The sequence below is a fragment of the Bombina bombina genome, chromosome 4 (assembly GCF_027579735.1).
Source record: "Bombina bombina isolate aBomBom1 chromosome 4, aBomBom1.pri, whole genome shotgun sequence".
Lineage (NCBI taxonomy): Eukaryota > Metazoa > Chordata > Amphibia > Anura > Bombinatoridae > Bombina > Bombina bombina.
In genome coordinates, this window is record NC_069502.1 from 1,042,173,530 (window position 1) to 1,042,194,680 (window position 21,151).

The window sequence follows — 21,151 nt, forward strand, 5'->3', positions numbered from 1 at the left end:
ACCAATTTTAAGCTACTTACACCTAATCTAAGCCCCCTAATAAAATAACAACCCCCCCCAAAATAAAAAAATGCCCTACCCTATTCTAAATTAAAAAAGTTCAAAGCTCTTTTACCTTACCAGCCCTTAAAAGGGCCTTTTGTGGGGGCATGCCCCAAAGAATTCAGCTCTTTTGCCTGCAAAAGAAAAATACAACCCCCCCCCCCAACATTAAAACCCACCACCCACATACCCCTAATCTAACCCCCCTTAAAATAATGATCGGAACAGCCAATAGAATGCGAGCTCAATCTGATTGGCTGATTGGATCAGCCAATCGGATTGAACTTGAATCTGATTGGCTGATTCCATCAGCCAATCAGATTTTTCCTACCTTAATTCCGATTGGCTGATAGAATCCTATCAGCCAATTGGAATTGAAGGGACGCCATCTTGGATGACGTCCCTTAAAGGAGCCTGCATTCGTCGGTAGTCCGTCGGTAAAGAAGGATGTTCCGCGTCGGCGGGATGAAGATTGAAGATTGAAGACCCCGCTTGGAAGATGACATCGCCCGGATAGAAGGCTTCTTCAGCGCCGCTTGGAAGATGATATCGCCCGGATGGAAGAATTCTTCAGCGCCGCTTGGAGGATCACTTCATCGGATGGAAGATTTCTTCTGTGCCGCTTGGAGGATAACTTCTGCCGCTCCGGGTCTCCTCTTTGGTTCCATCGCTGCTCGGCTGAGTGAAGAGGACTCAAGGTAGGATGATCTTTAGGGGATTAGTGTTAGGTTATTTTAAGGGGGTTAGGGTTAGATTAGGGGTATGTGGGTGGTGGGTTTTAATGTTGGGGGGGGTTGTATTTTTCTTTTAAAGGCAAAAGAGCTGAATTCTTTGGGGCATGCCCCCACAAAAGGCCCTTTTAAGGGCTGGTAAGGTAAAAGAGCTTTGAACTTTTTTAATTTAGAATAGGGTAGGGCATTTTTTTATTTTGGGGGGTTTGTTATTTTATTAGGGGGCTTAGATTAGGTGTAAGTAGCTTAAAATTGGTGTAATATTTTTAAAATGTGTGTAACCTATTTTTTTTATTTTTTGTAACTTAGATTTTTTTTGTACTTTAGTTAGTTTATGTAATTGTATTTAATTGTAGTTATTTGTAGTTAATTTATTTAATTTATTTAATGAAAGTGTAGTGTTAGGTTTAATTGTAACTTAGGTTAGGATTTATTTTACAGGTAATTTTGTATTTCTTTTAGCTAGGTAGTTATTAAATAGTTAATAACTATTTAATAACTATTCTAACTAGCTAAAATAAATACAAAGTTACCTGTAAAATAAATATAATTCCTAAAATAGCTACAATGTAATTATTAATTATATTGTAGCTATCTTAGGGTTTATTTTACAGGTAAGTATTTAGTTTTAAATAGGAATAATTTATTAAAGTATAGTGTAGTGTTAGGTGTAATTGTAACTTAGGTTAGTTTTTATTTTACAGGTACATTTCTCTTTATTTTAGCTAGGTAAGCTATTAAATAGTTAATAACTATTTAATAGCTATTGTACCTAGTTAAAATAAATTGAAAGATGCCTGTAAAATAAAAATAAATCCTAAGATAGCTACAATATAATTATTATTTATATTGTAGCTATTTTAGGGTTTATTTTAAAGGTAAGTATTTAGTTTTAAATAGGATTAATTTAGTTCATAATAGAAATATTATTTAGATTTATTTAATTATTTTTTGAGTTAGGGGGATGTTAGGGTTAGTGTTAGACTTAGGTTTAGGGGTTAATAATTTTATTACAGTGACGGCGGTGTAGTGGGGGCAGGATAGGGGTTAATAAATTTATTATAGGTGGCGACGGTGTAGGGGGGGGCAGGATAAGGGTTAATAAATTTAATATAGGTTGCGGCGGGTTCAGGGAGCGGCGGTTTAGGGGTTAAACTATTTATTTAGTTACGGCGAGGTGCGGGATCAGCAGGATAGGGGTTAATAACTTTAATAGAGAGGGCGACGGTATAGGGGGGCAGGATAGGGGTTACTAGGTATAATGTAGGTGGCAGCGGTGTCCGGGAGCGGCGGTTTAAGGGTTAATACATTTATAAGAGTTGCGGCGGGGTCTAAGAGCGGTGGTTTAGGGGTTAGTAACTTTATTTAGTTGCGGGGGGCTCCGGGGGCGCCGGTATAGGGGGTAGAACAGTGTAGTTTAGTATGAGTGCTTAGTGACAGGCTAGCAAGAAAGCTGTCAAAAAGCCGAAGAGCAGCGAGATCGGATGAGTGATAACTATCACAGTCCGCTGCTCATCGCCCCGTACTTGGTGCGTGGCTTTTTGACAGCTTTTTTGATAACTTAGGCGAATTTTTGCAGGTCCGCGGCGGCGATGTAAGGCGAGCTTAGGAGGGCGTATTGGGCCGGCGAAGGCAGGTAAAGTAGACACGTTGATAACTAGGCCCCTATGGGTGAACACATTTGTGATTTAATCAGACACAAATTTAATGAATATACAAATTATATTTATATTGTATATATAAATGGTTACCCTATGATCACAGAGGTAAATTTTTTTTGATATGCTTATCTGTTTTGCTGTGGCTCTGATACGATATATGTATATATATATATATATATATATATATATATATATATATATATATATATATATATACAGGGAGTGCAGAATTATTAGGCAAGTTGTATTTTTGAGGATTAATTTTATTATTGAACAACAACCATGTTCTCAATGAACCCAAAAAACTCATAAATATCAAAGCTGAATAGTTTTGGAAGTAATTTTTAGTTTGTTTTTAGTTATAGCTATTTTAGGGGGATATCTGTGTGTGCAGGTGACTATTACTGTGCATAATTATTAGGCAACTTGACAAAAAACAAATATATACCCATTTCAATTATTTATGTTTACCAGTGAAACCAATATAACATCTCAACATTCACAAATATACATTTCTGACATTCAAAAACAAAACAAAAACAAATCAGTGACCAATATAGCCACCTTTCTTTGCAAGGACACTCAAAAGCCTGCCATCCATGGATTCTGTCAGTGTTTTGATCTGTTCACCATCAACATTGCGTGCAGCAGCAACCAAAGCCTCCCAGACACTGTTCAGAGAGGTGTTCTGTTTTCCCTCCTTGTAAATCTCACATTTGATGATGGACCACATGTTCTCAATGGGGTTCAGATCAGGTGAACAAGGAGGCCATGTCATTAGATTTTCTTCTTTTATACCCTTTCTTGCCAGCCACGCTGTGGAGTACTTGGACGCGTGTGATGGAGCATTGTCCTGCATGAAAATCATGTTTTTCTTGAAGGATGCAGACTTCTTCCTGTACCACTGCTTGAAGAAGGTGTCTTCCAGAAACTGGCAGTAGGACTGGGAGTTGAGCTTGACTCTATCCTCAACCCGAAAAGGCCCCACAAGCTCATCTTTGATGATACCAGCCCAAACCAGTACTCCACCTCCACCTTGCTGGCGTCTGAGTCGGACTGGAGCTCTCTGCCCTTTACCAATCCAGCCACGGGCCCATCCATCTGGCCCATCAAGACTCACTCTCATTTCATCAGTCCATAAAACCTTAGAAAAATCAGTCTTGAGATATTTCTTGGCCCAGTCTTGACGTTTCAGCTTGTGTGTCTTGTTCAGTGGTGGTCGTCTTTCAGCCTTTCTTACCTTGGCCATGTCTCTGTGTATTGCACACCTTGTGCTTTTGGGCACTCCAGTGATGTTGCAGCTTTGAAATATGGCCAAACTGGTGGCAAGTGGCATCTTGGCAGCTGCACGCTTGACTTTTCTCAGTTCATGGGCAGTTATTTTGCGCCTTGGTTTTTCCACACGCTTCTTGTGACCCTGTTGACTATTTTGAATGAAACGCTTGATTGTTCGATAATCACGCTTCAGAAGCTTTGCAATTTTAAGAGTGCTGCATCCCTCTGCAAGATATCTCACTATTTTTTACTTTTCTGAGCCTGTCAAGTCCTTCTTTTGACCCATTTTTCCAAAGGAAAGGAAGTTGCCTAATAATTATGCACACCTGATATAGGGTGTTGATGTCATTAGACCATACCCCTTCTCATTACAGAGATGCACATCACCTAATATGCTTAATTGGTAGTAGGCTTTCGAGCCTATACAGCTTGCAGTAAGACAACATGCATAAAGAGGATGATGTGGTCAAAATACTCATTTGCCTAATAATTCTGCACTCCCTGTATATATATATCATAATGTACTGACTCATCATGTACACAGGTGTCTACACACGGACTATATTTATACTGTGTTTATATATGGTGGTTATTATGTACAAAAAGAACTGTTACCCTAAGATCACAGGAATATCTGTTTATTATGTTTATTTGTTTATTGTGGGTTAAATATGTTGATTTGTTTATTGTGGGTTTGATATGCCATATATAATGATATTTGAACTCATTAGGAACACAGGTGTTTAGCCATGCCCCCAAAGGGGTGTAATTTAATTTGATTGGTTTTAGTTCATTAAAAGTTTAGGATGTTGTAAGGTGCTTTATGCCTGATGAAACGGCAACGTTAGAAGCCGAGAAACGCATTGCATACAGGGGGCTATATGTCTATGCCACCTCCACTTATTGCTTGATGTTTTTAATGTGATTTTTAAATAAACCATTTTTAACGAAAGCTAAGTGCAAGCACCTTATTATCAATTGGAACTGCATCCTGGGGCCTACTGTCTTGGAATTTGCATCCTGTTGTCCAGTCTGAAGCCAGGAAAAGGGTTAGCTGATACACCCTGAGTTATCAGCCTGCTACTACCAGCAAACAAGGGTGCTATTGCTACAAGTGAGTACCCATTTGGCATCTACTGATGTTTTCTCGCTGGTGGCACTTTTGATCTACACATGAGGAGCCCCTCTGTTTTCTGTTTATTCCTAGTGCCTGATCTGGATTGATCTGTGAGGAGGAGAGCAGCCGTCTATTTTTTGCCTTCTGTCTGGATATCACACACGTTTGTGGACAGTGCACAGCACTGCTCCATCAATTTGGGACTTTAGTCGTTTTACAGCTTGTGAACTATACAGGCTTTAGTCCATTTATCTCCTTTTGGTTAGTGTGTGATCCCTCTTATTTCTAGTTGTATTTATTATTCAGATATGGTCAGGCTGCATATGGCTTTGGGGATTGTATACTTTAACGGACCTACCACATTCTACCTTAATTAAGGATTGGTATTTACAAATATGTACAAATGAGACTACACTCTAATCTAAAACGTCACCCTTGCATACCTCCTAGGTGCTGCTTCTGCAACTGGGAACATAACAGTTGAGACTAGGCAGCTCCATGGCGGGATGCATGTGGTCTATTGAGCTGGGCAATCACATAAGCAGTGTTTGGGCATTTCAAACTGGGGCACTGCATGCCTCTGTGTTTTGTGCATTATGGAAATCCCTGGTATCCTTGACGAGGAATTGGATAGTCCCAACATATTTTGTACAAACCAAACAGAGACAGTACACTTCAATATTATATACATACACACAGTGCCTGCCCCATTAAATAACAGAAACAGGTGTACACTATGTTTATTGGAAATAAAATGTGTAGTATGGCTGCTGATTGGCTACTAAAGCATTAGCCAGATGTGAAGCTGGAGGGACCCTATTAAAATAAAATATTAAACTTACAGATCAAAAACTGGGGGATAAATTGAAAGGAGATCTTTTAAAATAGTAACTACGAAGATAGAAATAAAATGTACTTATGTGTTTAAACCCTTAACAGGTATTAAAGGGACACTGAACCCAAATTTTTTCTTTCATGATTCAGATAGAGCATGCAATTTTAAGCAACTTTCTAATTTACTCCTATTATCAATTTTTCTTCATTCTCTTACTATCTTTATTTGAAAAAGAAGGCATCTAAGCTAAGGAGCCAACCAATTTTTAGTTCAGTACCTTGGAAAGCACTTCTTTATTGGTGGGTGAATTTATCCACCAATCAGCAAGAACAAGGCAGGATGTTCACCAAAAATGGGCCGGCATCTAAACTTACATTCTTGCTTTTCAAATAAAGATACCAAGAGAATGAAGAAAAAGTGATAATATGAGCAAATTTGGGTTCAGTGGCCCTTTAATCAATGGCACATTAATAAAATATTCCAGCACATTAGAGCATTTTACTACGGCTTTTTTCTGCCCCTTTAATAAGATTATACCCACCTGCTACTGTGTGTGCTATTGTATGGATAGATGATATTCCTGTCTGTTACTTTTGATACTGGAATAGATTCATTTTAAATAACATTGTGATTCATCTTATTTCAGCAATTTATTCTGTATCTTTGCAGGGGTACTCAGATTTTATGAAACATCAACAACACCAAATATGGATCTATTTATCTGGCCCCATAGTCAGTGTTTTGTTTTATTTATAATAGCTGATTAACAATACATGATTACAAGCAAATGCATTTTCATGTAGAAAAAAACAAGCTAAATGTAGAAAAAAAGAAAAGTTAAAAGAACAAACAAATGTATATTTAATTTTAAATAGCCAAAACAAAATGGAAAATCATAAACTCCCCCTCTAAAGATATTAAAGATATATAACAAGGTAACAACAAAATAAACAAAAGTAAAACATGTTTTTAATCTGAAATGCATTGCCGCTTCTGAGCAGGACATGGTCAGCGAGCCAATCGTACGCGGCACACGGATGTAGCCACCAATCACCAGTCATGTTAAATTCTGGCTTGGGAGTGCACCTGGGCTGCAAGATTAATTATGTGTTTCAAAATGCCACTGAGATTTCTTAAAGTACACCACCATTATAGAACATAGGATTTCCCCTCTTTCCCTTCTGCTGTGGGCATTTTGTTGCATGTTTCACATCTGTTTCTATTTGTCCTCTGCAGAAGAGATAGATAAGGGGAACCCTGGGTTTCAACACATTGGCACAATTACTTTAAAGAAACAAAATACTAGATATACTTTACTTTATAAACTAAGGGCTCCATTTATTTAGCTGCAGATTCAGCTTTGGAGCCTGCAGCCTATATTTATCAAGCACCAATCTTCAGATCGCTATTTTCTAACCTCTTCACAAGCTCTAAGGTGGCTGTTTAAAATCACCCTAGGACTACTCAGACAGCACTATAGGTGTTGCAGGAGTGGCCACTTGTGCAATGATAAATGCGGGCAGTGATAAGCTGCGTGCTAGCTGTGATCTCAGGCGTACAGGTTCCCAGATAGGGAATCTGTCCACTAGTATATTGATAAAAAGAGCCCATAAGATTTAAACTTACAACTTCAAGATTTAAACTTACAACTTCAAGATTTAAACAACTAATTTAATTTTTAATAATATGTACATTTACATACTATTCTCAAGCTAATATTTGCTTTAAATACATAATTATATCCAGTATTTATTTACCAAGTAATATCTCTTTAACCCCTTAATGACCCTGTACGTCACTGGTCTTTATATGGGGATTGTTTTCTCAATAGCGTGGTCTTACCGCCAGTGGTGAGACCGTGCTATTTTAGGAATCCTGCACGAGGGAGTGTCTAATAGCGCGGTCTTGCCACTCACAACAAGATCCATGCTATTATTATCAGAAAAGCCCTTCACGACCAGTGACGTACATGGTACGTTGTGGTAATTAAGGGGTTAATATAATCATTAATTAAATGATACATAAATGATTATTTTTTAATTATTGCTTATCTCTTTAAAATAGTTTTAAAACTGGTAATGATTAGATTAAGAAAATAAATAAATGTGTCATTCTATTTTATTAATGTAAATTAATTAATTGCTGCAGTTGTACTAAATGTGGCAAATTAAAAACTCTGGAATTTTGTACTCGTTCTCTTTGAATCTAGAAACCTGTTAGTACATTACATATAACAGCTCTCACACTGTGTTGTCATGGAATCAGTAAGCAGAATTATTGTGCACCAGTGACCTGTAACGCGGACTGCATTTTATGACAAGCATTTTTTTAAATGAATACAAAAGGAAAATTACCTTTGCAGTAAGCAGACATACATGTCCCATAGAACATTGCTATACAGAATTAATTTCCTTTAGCAAACTTTACAATCAGTGGATTATATTTGCCGACAATTTACTGAAATTCACAGCAGGTGTGGAATACTGAACATAATTAGTCATTAAGATAAATCTATTTTTGAGGATAGGAAATATTTGCTTACTTATCTCATTCTCTTGACTACGTTACAACCTGTCTAGCAACCATGGGGTTAAGCATCAGAGTTTTCTATATTAATTCACTATTTCAGAATTTAAAAAAAAAAAAAAAAAATACCAAAAGAACCAAATTTTTGTTTTCTATTTGTCAGACTCAAAATTAGGGTATTTTTAAATTATTTTTAAAAGCTTAGCCAGATTTTCCCCCCTACAGAATACATAATTAAAATTGGTAATTTTTTTGTAGATAAGTTAATTAATACATTTTTCTTTATAAATAGGTGTAGCAAACTGCAGCATAGATAAAAGAAGCAGCCAAATTACCTAGTATCATCTACAAATGAAAGCTAAGTATTAATAATCACATTATTATAATTGTTTCTATTATTTTTACTAATAATAAGGATTAATATAATTGTAATAAAACTGTAAAGAATAAAGGGTTGATGTCTGAGTAGCTTTTCAAAATGTTAAAGTTACATTAAACTTAAACTTAAATTTCTTTAATTAACGGGGCATTAATCTGCTAGGTACAAAGAAAATAGCATGGTTACTACTCACAATAAATTGTTTTTCCTCTTGTACCTTTAATTTGTTTTCTTATTTAACCCATTACAGAAGCCAGCTTGTAAAGTTTTGCATTTTATACTGGGCACCACCATCTTGTAGCTGGTGTATTGTTGCATCATGTGACAGAAGCATGGCACTTTAACAGATCTGTGATGTCACTGACTTTTGTCAACTGTACCTTACACAGTTTAGCTCACACAATAGAGAGCGGAATAATGACATGTTTTGCTGTTTTTTGCACAGTTTAAAAGTTATATAACAAAAATTAGCTCCAAGATGGCGGCACTGTAGTTGTACTAAACAGTTTAATGTCCCTTTAAGGAAAAAGAAAATAATATTGTAATATATATTATTATTTTATTTTGCATGTTTTGCTTGTAAATATCTCTGAAAATGATGATTGTTTTTCTTCCGAGAGACTAGAGTGCCATACTTAAAGGGACGTTTTTCTTTCATGATTCAGATAGAGCATACAATTTTAAACAACTTTCCAATTTACTTCTGTTATCAAATTTTCTATGTTTTCTTGTTATCCTTTGTTGAAAAGCTGGCATGCAAGCTCAACACTATATGGCAGCAGTTTTGCCACAATGTTATACATTAGCAGGAGCACTAGATAGTAGCACTATTTCCTGTCATGTATTGCTTCAGGCATGTGCACGTTACCTACCTAGGTATCCCTTCAACAAAGAATAACATGAGAACGAAACTTTGATAATAGAAGTAAATTGGAAACCTTTTAAAAATTGTATTGTCTATCTAAATAATGAAATAATTTTTGGGGGTTTACTGTCCCTTTAAGGTTACAGTCCGCCTCCCTCTTGTCATAGGTACTACCATTTTGAAATCTAGCTCTTATTGCATTCCAAAGCTCTCCTTTAGATACCTGCAGTGAAACCTAGGTTCCAAAATGGCAGCACCCATAATTTGAGGAATGTGCATGACATGCATTAAGTGTTTAATGTCCATTTAAGTATGATACAATCTACCTAAACTCACAACATTATACACAATGATTGTTTAGATCAGTGCACAGGCTCATTTACATCAGCTCCTGATTACAGCATAGAAGGCTGATAACTTGAAATGTTGTTTGTAAAACAAAATGACAGTTATAAAGATTTTTAAAGTACATTTATATTTAACAGATCTTCTACAAAGCATTGCTTAATTGCTTCTATATCACAAGGGACTAATGTCCCTTTAAGGTTATGTTTATTAGGTTTACAAACTTAGCTCACATCAAAATTCCAGACACATTAAATGACAGAAATGGATTTAAATGATTTAAACTGTTTTCACCAAGGTTACCTATGATCTGATAAACACTATATGTCTGTACGATCAAAAAAGAAATAGCACAGATGACTGCTGAACAATACATATACATTGTATATATTAAGCATCAATATTTCCACTAAGAGATTCTTTTTAGAAACCAAAAATACATTAGCATCCTCAGGTATATATTTATATAAGTCCACAATTCAGCTCTAGTTCTTAACAATTTGCACACACATGCACACATATATCCCCCTACACCCTATTATATCTATCTATCTATCTATCTATCTATCTATCTATCTATCTATCTACATATAAACATAAACACACACACATGCACACATATATTCCCCTACACAAAACACATCATATTCTTTCTATCTATCTATCTATCTATCTATCTATCTATCTATCTATCTATCTATATACATATAAACATAAATAAATACATACACACATGCAAACATCCTATTATATCTATCTACATATAAACATACATATAAACATAAATAATTACATACACACACATGCACACATATATTCCCCTACACACAAACACATCCTAATCTATCTATCTATCTATCTATCTATCTATCTATCTATCTACATATAAACATAAATAAATACACATGCACACATATATTCCCCCTACACACAAACACATCCTATTATATCTATCTATCTATCTATCTATCTATCTATCTATCTATCTATCTATCTGTCTGTCTATCTATCTATCTATCTGTCTATTTATCTAACTAAAATAAATACATACACACATGCACACATATATTCCCCCTACACACAAACACATCATATTCTATCTATCTATCTATCTATCTATCATCTATCTATCTATCAATCTATCTATCTATCAGTCTGTCTGTCTGTCTGTCTATATGTCTGTCTGTCTGTCTATCTATCTATCTATGTAAAATAAATACATACACACATGCACACATATATTCCCTCTACACTCAAACACATCCTATTATATATATATCTATCTATTTATCTATCTATTTATCTATCATCTATATACATATACACATAAATACATACATACACACGTTTTCTACTACTGTCTATCTATCTAGATGTTTGCTGCTATATTTAGTAAAGTGTGTGTCAAAAGGTTAATGAAATATGGAAAAATATGTAGTCTTTTTACCTTGTTTTGATCTGTCCAGTAGAGGAAAAATCCATTTGGATCCATTTTAAGAATAACTGGATACACAAGTGTGGAATCCTAGACGTCAAAGTACAATGGCACCATTAGATTGCATGTCATTTTTCTCATCTTAAACAGCTAAATAACTCATACATTATTAACATTTCTTAATCTACATGTAATCTTTATATTTAGTAAACATTAGCTTCATATTTCACTTTTAATGTTATAGGAAACTTTAATACACATAATAGCTATAGAAATAAGACAAAGTAGATTTAATTAAGGGTTAATAAATGGTGAAGAAATGGTTAAACATTCTTGAAATGCGAGGTAAGAGGTATAAGGATAACGTATATGATGACCAGACGGATGTAGGATAAAGGGTCAAGTGTGTGTTTGAAGTGAATATATGTATTTGTGTAAGATCTAATATGCAAGTAAGCAAGTATGTAAAGTGCATAGCAAGTAAAACAACAACTCAATTACCTGAGAAGAGGTAAAGTACTAGAATGGTTTAAAGGGACACTGAACCCAAAATCTTTATATCGTGATTCAGATAGAGCATGCAATTTTAATCAACTTTCTAATTTACTCCTATTATCAAATGTTCTTCATTCTCTTGGTATCTTTATTTGAAAAGCAAGAATGTACGTTTAGATGCCGGGTCTTTTTTGGCAAACAACCTGGGTTGTTCTTGCTGATTGGTGAATAAATTCACCCAACAATAAACAAGTGCTGTCCAGAGTCTAAACCAAAAATTGGCTGGCTCCTTAGCTTAGATACCTTCTTTTTCAAACAAAGATAGCAAGAGAATGAAGAAAAATTGATAATAGGAGTAAATTAGAAAGCTTAATAAAATTGCATGTAAATGTAATGGGTAATGTTAAAGTAATATTAGAGTTCCACTGCACATGCATTTTGTACTCAACTTGTAAACTGGCCCCTAATGTTTAAAGAAATACAACACTAGCAATTTGTTATCTATGTACTTTCTGCCTGAATTCTGTGTTACACCCACAAATGAGGTCAGAGCAGTGGAGGCTTTAAGGGGCTGTTGCTACGGCACCACAATCCTCTCAGGCTCAAACTGCTTTAAATTAGCAAAACATTCCATTTGTTACACATCTAGTGCTCTACCAAGAATAAGGGGAGAGTTGAATGTGATGTAGAAAGGGGATTTAAATAAGAAGGCAGGAATAAGTAAAACAAAAATGATGATTCTATCAGTACCAGCATTAACATTCGGTGTTGTGGCCAACTTTGTAAGCTCCTTTAATTTTTAGGCTCTAGAAACTATTACTGACACCCTAGTTAAGAATCATTAGTGTCAGTGGCGTCACTAGGGTTGGTGTCACCCGGTGCGGTAATTTATGGTGTCACCCCCCCCCCCCCAGAAAGCAGACACACACAAAAACACAGGCAAACACACATACAAACACTCAGACACACTTAAAACATACTCAGATGCACACACAAACACTCTGAAACACACTCAGACACACACACACAAAAACACACACACAAAAACACTGAGACACACACACACACAAAAACTCAGACACACACATACAAAATATGTAAACTGCACTGCATTAATTATAAAGCTCATGCCTAGAGCTGCTCCCTGGCTCAGCAGAGCATCAAATGAAAGATAAACAGAGCACTCTAAAATAAATCACTAAAGAAAAGTTTTAGGTGCAAACTATGAAAATTCTGCTCTCTGACTCTGTTCCAAGTCTGTCAGTGCACAGTCCCAGGCCGCGTGCCTACCGCTTCTTATGGCCAATCACCTCTGCACTCTGCCCACCCCCAGACCCCCGCCCGCCCTCCTACCTGTTCAGTGTGCACTTAGTGTAACCGTAATGGTCTGGTGGGCATCATACGTGGCTCCTTCACTTTAAAGACAGTGTCAAACAGTCATGCGGTCAGGTGCCAGGCATCCCCTCATGATTTGCCAGTTCCCGTTTAGAGAGACAGCACAGCAGTGAGTGACTCCACTGCTCCACATGTCACTGAGCAGTGAGCACAGATAGGCAGGCAGGTTTAGGCTAGCAGCGCAACTTTGCAAGCCCCACGGCATGCCCACAACATTCATAGTGAAATTGGGCAGGGGAGAAGCAAAGTACAAACAAGCAAAAGCAGCCGGGAAAACTATTTGTTGAAATTGCAGCACTGGCTCAAGGGGCAAAAAAATTGTGTGTCTACATCTTCCCCAGTCCCACCAATGTTCACAAATGCCAGCCCCTCTAATAAAAAAAATCTATGCATCTCAACATTGTATTTCTTTGAATATCAATAAAATTAAAAAAAAAAAAAAAAAAAAAATTTTTTTTTTTTTTTTTGGTGTCACCCCCTGGTGGGTGTCACCCGGGTGCGGCCCGCCCCCCCCGCCCCCCCCTAGTGACGCCACTGATTAGTGTAAACTAACAGTATCATAATAGCATATAATAGAGTATTGCTGTTTATTCCTGTTTAGTTGCACCTTCTAAGTCTAGGGTCACGGGTGTAACACATGCTATATGATACTCTCTGCTTCATTTCGTGTAACTTAAATCAAAGTTTTACACCAGTTAAGCATTATTGAAGAGTTCCAATTCTGATCTGGGGAATATATACTGTGTTCCCCTTTACCAGATTCCCTTCCCTAAAAATGCTAGCACACTCCTCCAACCCTGCCAGATATCTGCTATGACCTGGACTGCCCATACTGATCTGGGTTCTTTTGTGACTCAATCACAAACCACCAAGCCCTGATTACTTGCTAGCAAATATTGAGAGATATGCTACTGAACATTACTGCATAAGGCTAGAGGACATTGAATTATGGCAGGATTGGATAATTGTATGCACACAAATAGACTTTTTTAAGTTTCCCTGTTGTTTAATTCTATGTTCTAAGACAGGGGGCCTGATATTCAAAACCTAGCCGCTCAGGTGAGATGATCTAAGAGGTCTCGTTGGATTGGCGAGGCCATTCAAATTTTTTAGATACACAAATTGTATCTTGAGAAATGTTTATGTTTCTATATAGTGTTCTTTATGTGAAACAGAGACTCCTACATTAAATTACAAAGTGAAAAAAAATCTCCAAAATTTTGTGTGATTTCTCTCCATGCCGGTGAAGTTTTGACTATCAGGCCCAGAGCATGCAGAAACATATTCCTCTTTCCTTTTAGAAAAAAACCTTTCTCTGAGTTTTATATTATCATATTCTGTTCTTCCTAGCCCTGAAATTACTTAGCATATTTTATCTAATGTAAAAAGGTTATAGGAAAAGTTTTCATTATGGGCAAACATTAGAAACATGCACAGAAAAATACAAAATTACAACTGATTAACATAAACTGGTATTCTACTAAAATGGCATTATAGTTCTGCCACACAAATGTTAACATGTCTGAGGATTGAGGTGAAGTTTATAAAAATTAATGTAGCATACAAGATTTTTTTTATTAAAAGGACCGTCAAGTCAAAAAAAAACTTTCATGATTCAAATAGGGCATGTAATTTTAAACAACTTTCCAATTTACTTTTATCACCAATTTTGCTTTGTTCACTTGGTATTCTTAGTGGAAAGCTAAACCTAGGAGGTTAATATGCTAATTTCTTAGACCTTGAAGGCTGTCTCTAATCTAAATGCATTTTGATAGTTTTTTACCACTAGAGGGCATTAGTTCATGTGTTTCATATAGATAACATTGAGCTCATGCACGTGAATTTACCATGGAGTCAGCTCTGATTGGCTAAAATGCAAGTCTGTCAAAAGAATGAAATAAGGGGGCAGTCTGCTGAGGCTTAGATACAAGGTAATTACAGAGGTAAAACGTGTATAATTATAACTGTGTTGGTTATGCAAAACTGGGGAATTGGTAATTAAGGGATTATCTATCTTTTAAAACAACAACAATTCTGATGTTGACTGTCCCTTTAATAATAACTTTTTATGTCATTAAATAGGCTTCTAGGTAACACTTTTTTTCTGTGACTGTGTTGTGCGACATAATCATTAGTACTATTATTTATAAAATTTCATTAGGCTAATGCACTGCAGAGAAATAAAAATGAACCAAGGTCACCATATATATGATTAAATAACATATAATAACCACAGGGGTCAAGTCGAGCGTGAACGCATGGGAATGGAGTTCCAGCACTATTTTTGCAGGAGGAACTAAGTTCCCTCTGGACAGAGAACAGAAACACTTCATTAAACACTGCTGCTGCTGGGAGGAGCTGGAGCTCAGTCTAGTTAGAGGGATAGTGAGATCCTCTAGTAATGGGTAGTAACACTTCCTACAATACATAATAAGCCTGTCAGTGGCCCTTCTGTGTGATCACCCATCACTGTGGGGAACACATGGTGCTTACATTTCTGTGTGGCTTGCTCTGGGTTATTTAGCTCTCCTCAGCATTAATAGGACTATTGCATCTTAAGTGGGTGAGACTCTGTGACAGAGGAGGGGTCTCAGGCCCAAAGACAACCCTTCGACCCTTCATTGGATTTAATTTGCTTTCATTAACTAAAGTGTATAGATTATATATATATATATATATATATATATATATATATATATATATATATATATATATATATATATATATATATATATATTGTGTGTGTGTATATATAAATATATAAAACAATATTAATTGTGAGGGGGGGTGAAAGTCTTGGTGAGTTCCCACACTTTTTTTGTAGGACTTGACCCCTGATTAACCACTAATATGTACACATAAAAAGATAATAATGACCATTTTCATATGAGAGCTTACTCTTAATCTAGATCAGTGTTTCTCAATTCCAGTCCTCAGGTCTATAGAGCATAGGGGATATAATAATCGGCTGATCAGTAACCATGGTTACTAACCAGCTCTCCCCATCAGCTGATGATCTGGCCTTTTAGGGGTTCCAAGCACAAGAATTAAGGGACACTGATCTAGGGAACATCAACACCAGTCTAGAAATGTTATATTATCTTGTGGTATAAGTATGCCTTTGTGTTCTTTGAGTCAGTATAATTTCCATTCTCAAAATGTCATAATCTTAAGGTCTTCATCAGCACTGAAATATACCTAATAACTTATGGACCAGTTTGACTAGAAATCCTTAAAGGCACTTTGGGTCTATTCACGAAAGACGGGCGCTATATGTTCATTTTTTTATAAAAAAAAGGGGGGAGGAACAGTTGGTTGAAAAAAAAAACAGATCAGGTTGGTTTCGTTCAACCTCTGGACTTCTTTGAAACTTTTAAACTAGCTTAGGTTAAAGGGATAGTTAATTCCAAATTAAACTTTCATGATTCAGATAGGTCATGTTATTTTAAATAACTTTCTAATTTACTTTTATCATCAAGTTTGCTTTGTTCTCTTGTTATTCTTAGTTGAAGGCTAATACTAGGTAGGCTCATATGCTAATTTCTAAGCCCTTGAAGGTCGCCTCTAATTTAAATGCATTTGACAGTTTTTCACAGCTAGAGGGCATTAGTTCATGTGTTTCATATAGATAACATTGTGCTCATGCATGTGAAGTTATTTAAGAGTCAGCACTAATTGCCTGAAATGCATGTCTGTCAAATGATCTGAGATAAGGAGGCAGTCAGCAGAAGCTTAGATACAAGGTAATTACAGAGGTAAAAAGTATATTTCTATAACAGTGTTGGTTATGGAAAACTGGAGAAAGCGATTATCTTTTTAAACAATATTTTTGGTGTTTACTTTCTATTTAAACCAACCCGTTTGTCAACTTTCATTATCTTGATTCTGTAAAGCATTTGCCTAGTTACAACTGACTTGAAACTGTTTTTTCTCTAAATATAGCTTGTAATTAAATGGAAACAATGTGCTTGTATTGTTATCCAACTATAAAAAATATAGTAAAAATTTTATTGGTCTCAAAAGTAATGTTTGCATGTCTTAGTAGTCAGAATTTCTATTGCAGAAAAATAACAACTGCAAATTCAAACATTTCTGTAATGCTGGGGAATTGTAGATAAAATGCGATGGTATCAACTGCAATAGACAGACATGCTAAAGACATCACTAAATTCAGGATCTATTCTAAACTATTAGAAAAGCTATGCAAAGGGCACTGCTTTTCATCTGATTTTAATTCTTTATTAAACCCTGCAAACATTCCATTAATGGTTAACTCCAGCAATATTTTGCTCTAACAACAGTTTTCAGATCTATCAGAAAGCAGATTTCAAGCAGATCTTTGCAGGATTTTAGACTTTAGGATTTTGGGATTCTAGAATTCTATTTCAATATTCTGGAACTCCTGAAAAAACAGGGAATTATGGGATTTTTTTCCAGTCATAATAAAGAGACACTAAAGTTGAAATTAAACTTTAACTATTCAGATAGATCACTGGTTTTAAAACCTGGCCTCAGGCTTCCCTAACAGGCCATATTTTGAGGATATCTGAATTAGAGCACTGGTGAAATAATCAGCTGATTAGTAAACATACGCCTAGATTACGAGTTTGGCGTTAGCCTTAAAAAGCAGCGTTGAGAGGTCCCAATGCTGCTTTTTAAAGCCAGCTAGTATTACGAGTCTGGCAGGTACAGGTGTACCGCTCACTTTTATTCCGCTACTCGAGGCTACCGCAAATCCCCTTACGTCAATTGCGTATCCTATCTTTTTAATGGGATTTGCCTAACGCTGGTATTACGAGTCTTGGAAGAAGTGAGCGGTAGACCCTCTCCTGGCAAGACTCCTACCGCATTTAAAAGTCAGTAGTTAAGAGTTTTATGGGCTAACGCCGGAACATAAAACTCTTAACTAAAGTGCTAAAAGTACACTAACACCCATAAACTACCTATTAACCCCTAAACCCCCCCCCCACATCGGAAACACTTTAATAAATATATTAACCCCTAATCTGCCGATCGGACATCACCGCCACTTTAATAAATATATTAACCCCTAAACCGCCGCACTCCCGCCTCGCAAACACTAGTTACATTTTATTAACCCCTAATCTGCTGTCCCTAACATCGCAGACGCCTACTTACATTTATTAACCCCTAATCTGCCACCCCTAACGTCGCTGCTACTATATTATATTTATTAACCCCTAAACCTAAGTCTAACCCTAACCCCCCTAACTTAAATATAATTTAAATTAAACTAAATAAATTTAACATTATTAAAAAAATTAATCCTATTTAAAACTAAATACTTACCGATAAAATAAACACTCAGGCCTAGATTTAGAGTTCGGCGGTAGCCGTCAAAACCAGCGTTAGAGGCTCCTAGTGCTGGTTTTGGCCGCCCGCTGGTATTTGGAGTCAGTGATTAAAGGGTCTAACGCTCACTTTACAGCCGCGACTTTTCCATACCGCAGATCCCCCTACGCCATTTGCGTAGCCTATCTTTTCAATGGGATCTTTCTAACGCCGGTATTTAGAGTCGTTTCTGCAGTGAGCGTTAGAGCTCTAACGACAAGATTCCAGCCGCCTGAAAATAGCAGGAGTTAAGAGCTTTCTGGCTAACGCCGGTTTATAAAGCTCTTAACTACTGTACCCTAAAGTACACTAACACCCATAAACTACCTATATACCCCTAAACCGAGGTCCCCCCACATCGCCGCCACTCGATTAAAAATTTTAACCCCTAATCTGCCGACCGCCACCTACGTTATACTTATGTACCCCTAATCTGCTGCCCCTAACCCCGCCGACCCCTATATTACATTTATTAACCCCTAATCTGCCCCCCACAACATCGCCGCCAGCTACTTAAAATAATTAACCCCTAATCTTCCGACCGCAAATCGCCGCCACCTACGTTATCCCTATGTACCCCTAATCTGCTGCCCCTAACACCGCCGACCCCTATATTATATTTATTAACCCCTAATCTGCCCCCCTCAACGTCGCCGACACCTGCCTACACTTATTAACCCCTAATCTGCCGAGCGGACCTGAGCGCTACTATAATAAAGTTATTAACCCCTAACCCGCCTCACTAACCCTATCATAAATAGTATTAACCCCTAATCTGCCCTCCCTAACATCGCCGACACCTACCTTCAATTATTAACCCCTAATCTTCCGATCGGAGCTCACCGCTATTCTAATAAATGTATTAACCCCTAAAGCTAAGTCTAACCCTAACACTAACACCCCCCTAACTTAAATATAATTTAAATCTAACGAAATAAATTAACTCTTATTAAATAAATTAATCCTATTTAAAGCTAAATACTTACCTGTAAAATAAACCCTAATATAGCTACAATATAAATTATAATTATATTATAGCTATTTTAGGATTAATATTTATTTTACAGGCAACTTGGTATTTATTTTAACTAGGTACAATAGCTATTAAATAGTTAAGAACTATTTAATAGTTACCTAGTTAAAATAATAACAAATTTACCTGTAAAATAAATCCTAACCTAAGATATAATTAAACCTAACACTACCCTATCAATAAAATAATTAAATAAACTACCTACAATTACCTACAATTAACCTAACACTACACTATCAATAAATTAAATAAACACAATTGCTACAAATAAATACAATTAAATAAACTAGCTAAAGTACAAAAAATAAAAAAGAACTAAGTTACAGAAAATAAAAAAATATTTACAAACATAAGAAAAATATTACAACAATTTTAAACTAATTACACCTACTCTAAGCCCCCTAATAAAATAACAAAGCCCCCCAAAATAAAAAATTCCCTACCCTATTCTAAATTAAAAAAGTTACAAGCTCTTTTACCTTACCAGCCCTGAACAGGGCCCTTTGCGGGGCATGCCCCAAGAAGTTCAGCTCTTTTGCCTGTAAAAAAAAACATACAATACCCCCCCCCAACATTACAACCCACCACCCACATACCCCTAATCTAACCCAAACCCCCCTTAAATAAACCTAACACTAAGCCCCTGAAGATCTTCCTACCTTGTCTTCACCATCCAGGTATCACCGATCCGTCCTGGCTCCAAGATCTTCATCCAACCCAAGCGGGGGTTGGCGATCCATAATCCGGTCCAGAAGAGGCTCCAAAGTCTTCCTCCTATCCGGCAAGAAGAGGACATCCGGACCGGCAAACATCTTCTCCAAGCGGCATCTTCGATCTTCTTCCATCCGGAGCGAAGCGGCAGGATCCTGAAGACCCCCAGCGCGGAACATCCATCCGGACCGACGACTGAACGACGAATGACGGTTCCTTTAAATGACGTCATCCAAGATGGCGTCCCTCGAATTCCGATTGGCTGATAGGATTCTATCAGCCAATCGGAATTAAGGTAGGAATTTTCTGATTGGCTGATGGAATCAGCCAATCAGAATCAAGTTCAATCCGATTGGCTGATCCAATCAGCCAATCAGATTGAGCTCGCATTCTATTGGCTGATCGGAACAGCCAATAGAATGCGAGCTCAATCTGATTGGCTGATTGGATCAGCCAATCGGATTGAACTTGATTCTGATTGGCTGATTCCATCAGCCAATCAGAAAATTCCTACCTTAATTCCGATTGGCTGATAGAATCCTATCAGCCAATCGGAATTCGAGGGACGCCATCTTGGATGACGTCATTTAAAGGAACCGTCATTCGTCGTTCAGTCGTCGGTCCGGATGGATGTTCCGCGCTGGGGGTCTTCAGGATCCTGCCGCTTTGCTCCGGATGGAAGAAGATCGAAGATGCCGCTTGGAGAAGATGTTTGCCGGTCCGGATGTCCTCTTCTTGCCGGATAGGAGGAAGACTTTGGAGCCTCTTCTGGACCGGATTATGGATCGCCAACCCCCGCTTGGGTTGGATGAAGATATTGGAGCCAGGACGGATCGGTGATACCTGGATGGTGAAGACAAGGTAGGAAGATCTTCAGGGGCTTAGTGTTAGGTTTATTTAAGGGGGGTTTGGGTTAGATTAGGGGTATGTGGGTGGTGGGTTGTAATGTTGGGG

The 21,151-nt window shown here is 37.0% G+C and overlaps 1 protein-coding gene across 2 annotated transcripts in view; it reads right to left on the reverse strand.

Moving 5' to 3' along the window:
• Positions 1–21,151, reverse strand: part of PLCB1 (phospholipase C beta 1) — a 1,466,985-nt gene that overhangs the window by 1,379,132 nt on the left and 66,702 nt on the right. For both annotated transcript variants that reach the window (XM_053712164.1, XM_053712163.1), the window contains exon 2: positions 11,224–11,301. In XM_053712164.1, the coding sequence (XP_053568139.1) occupies positions 11,224–11,301 (78 nt within the window). The remainder of the gene's footprint in view (positions 1–11,223; positions 11,302–21,151) is intronic.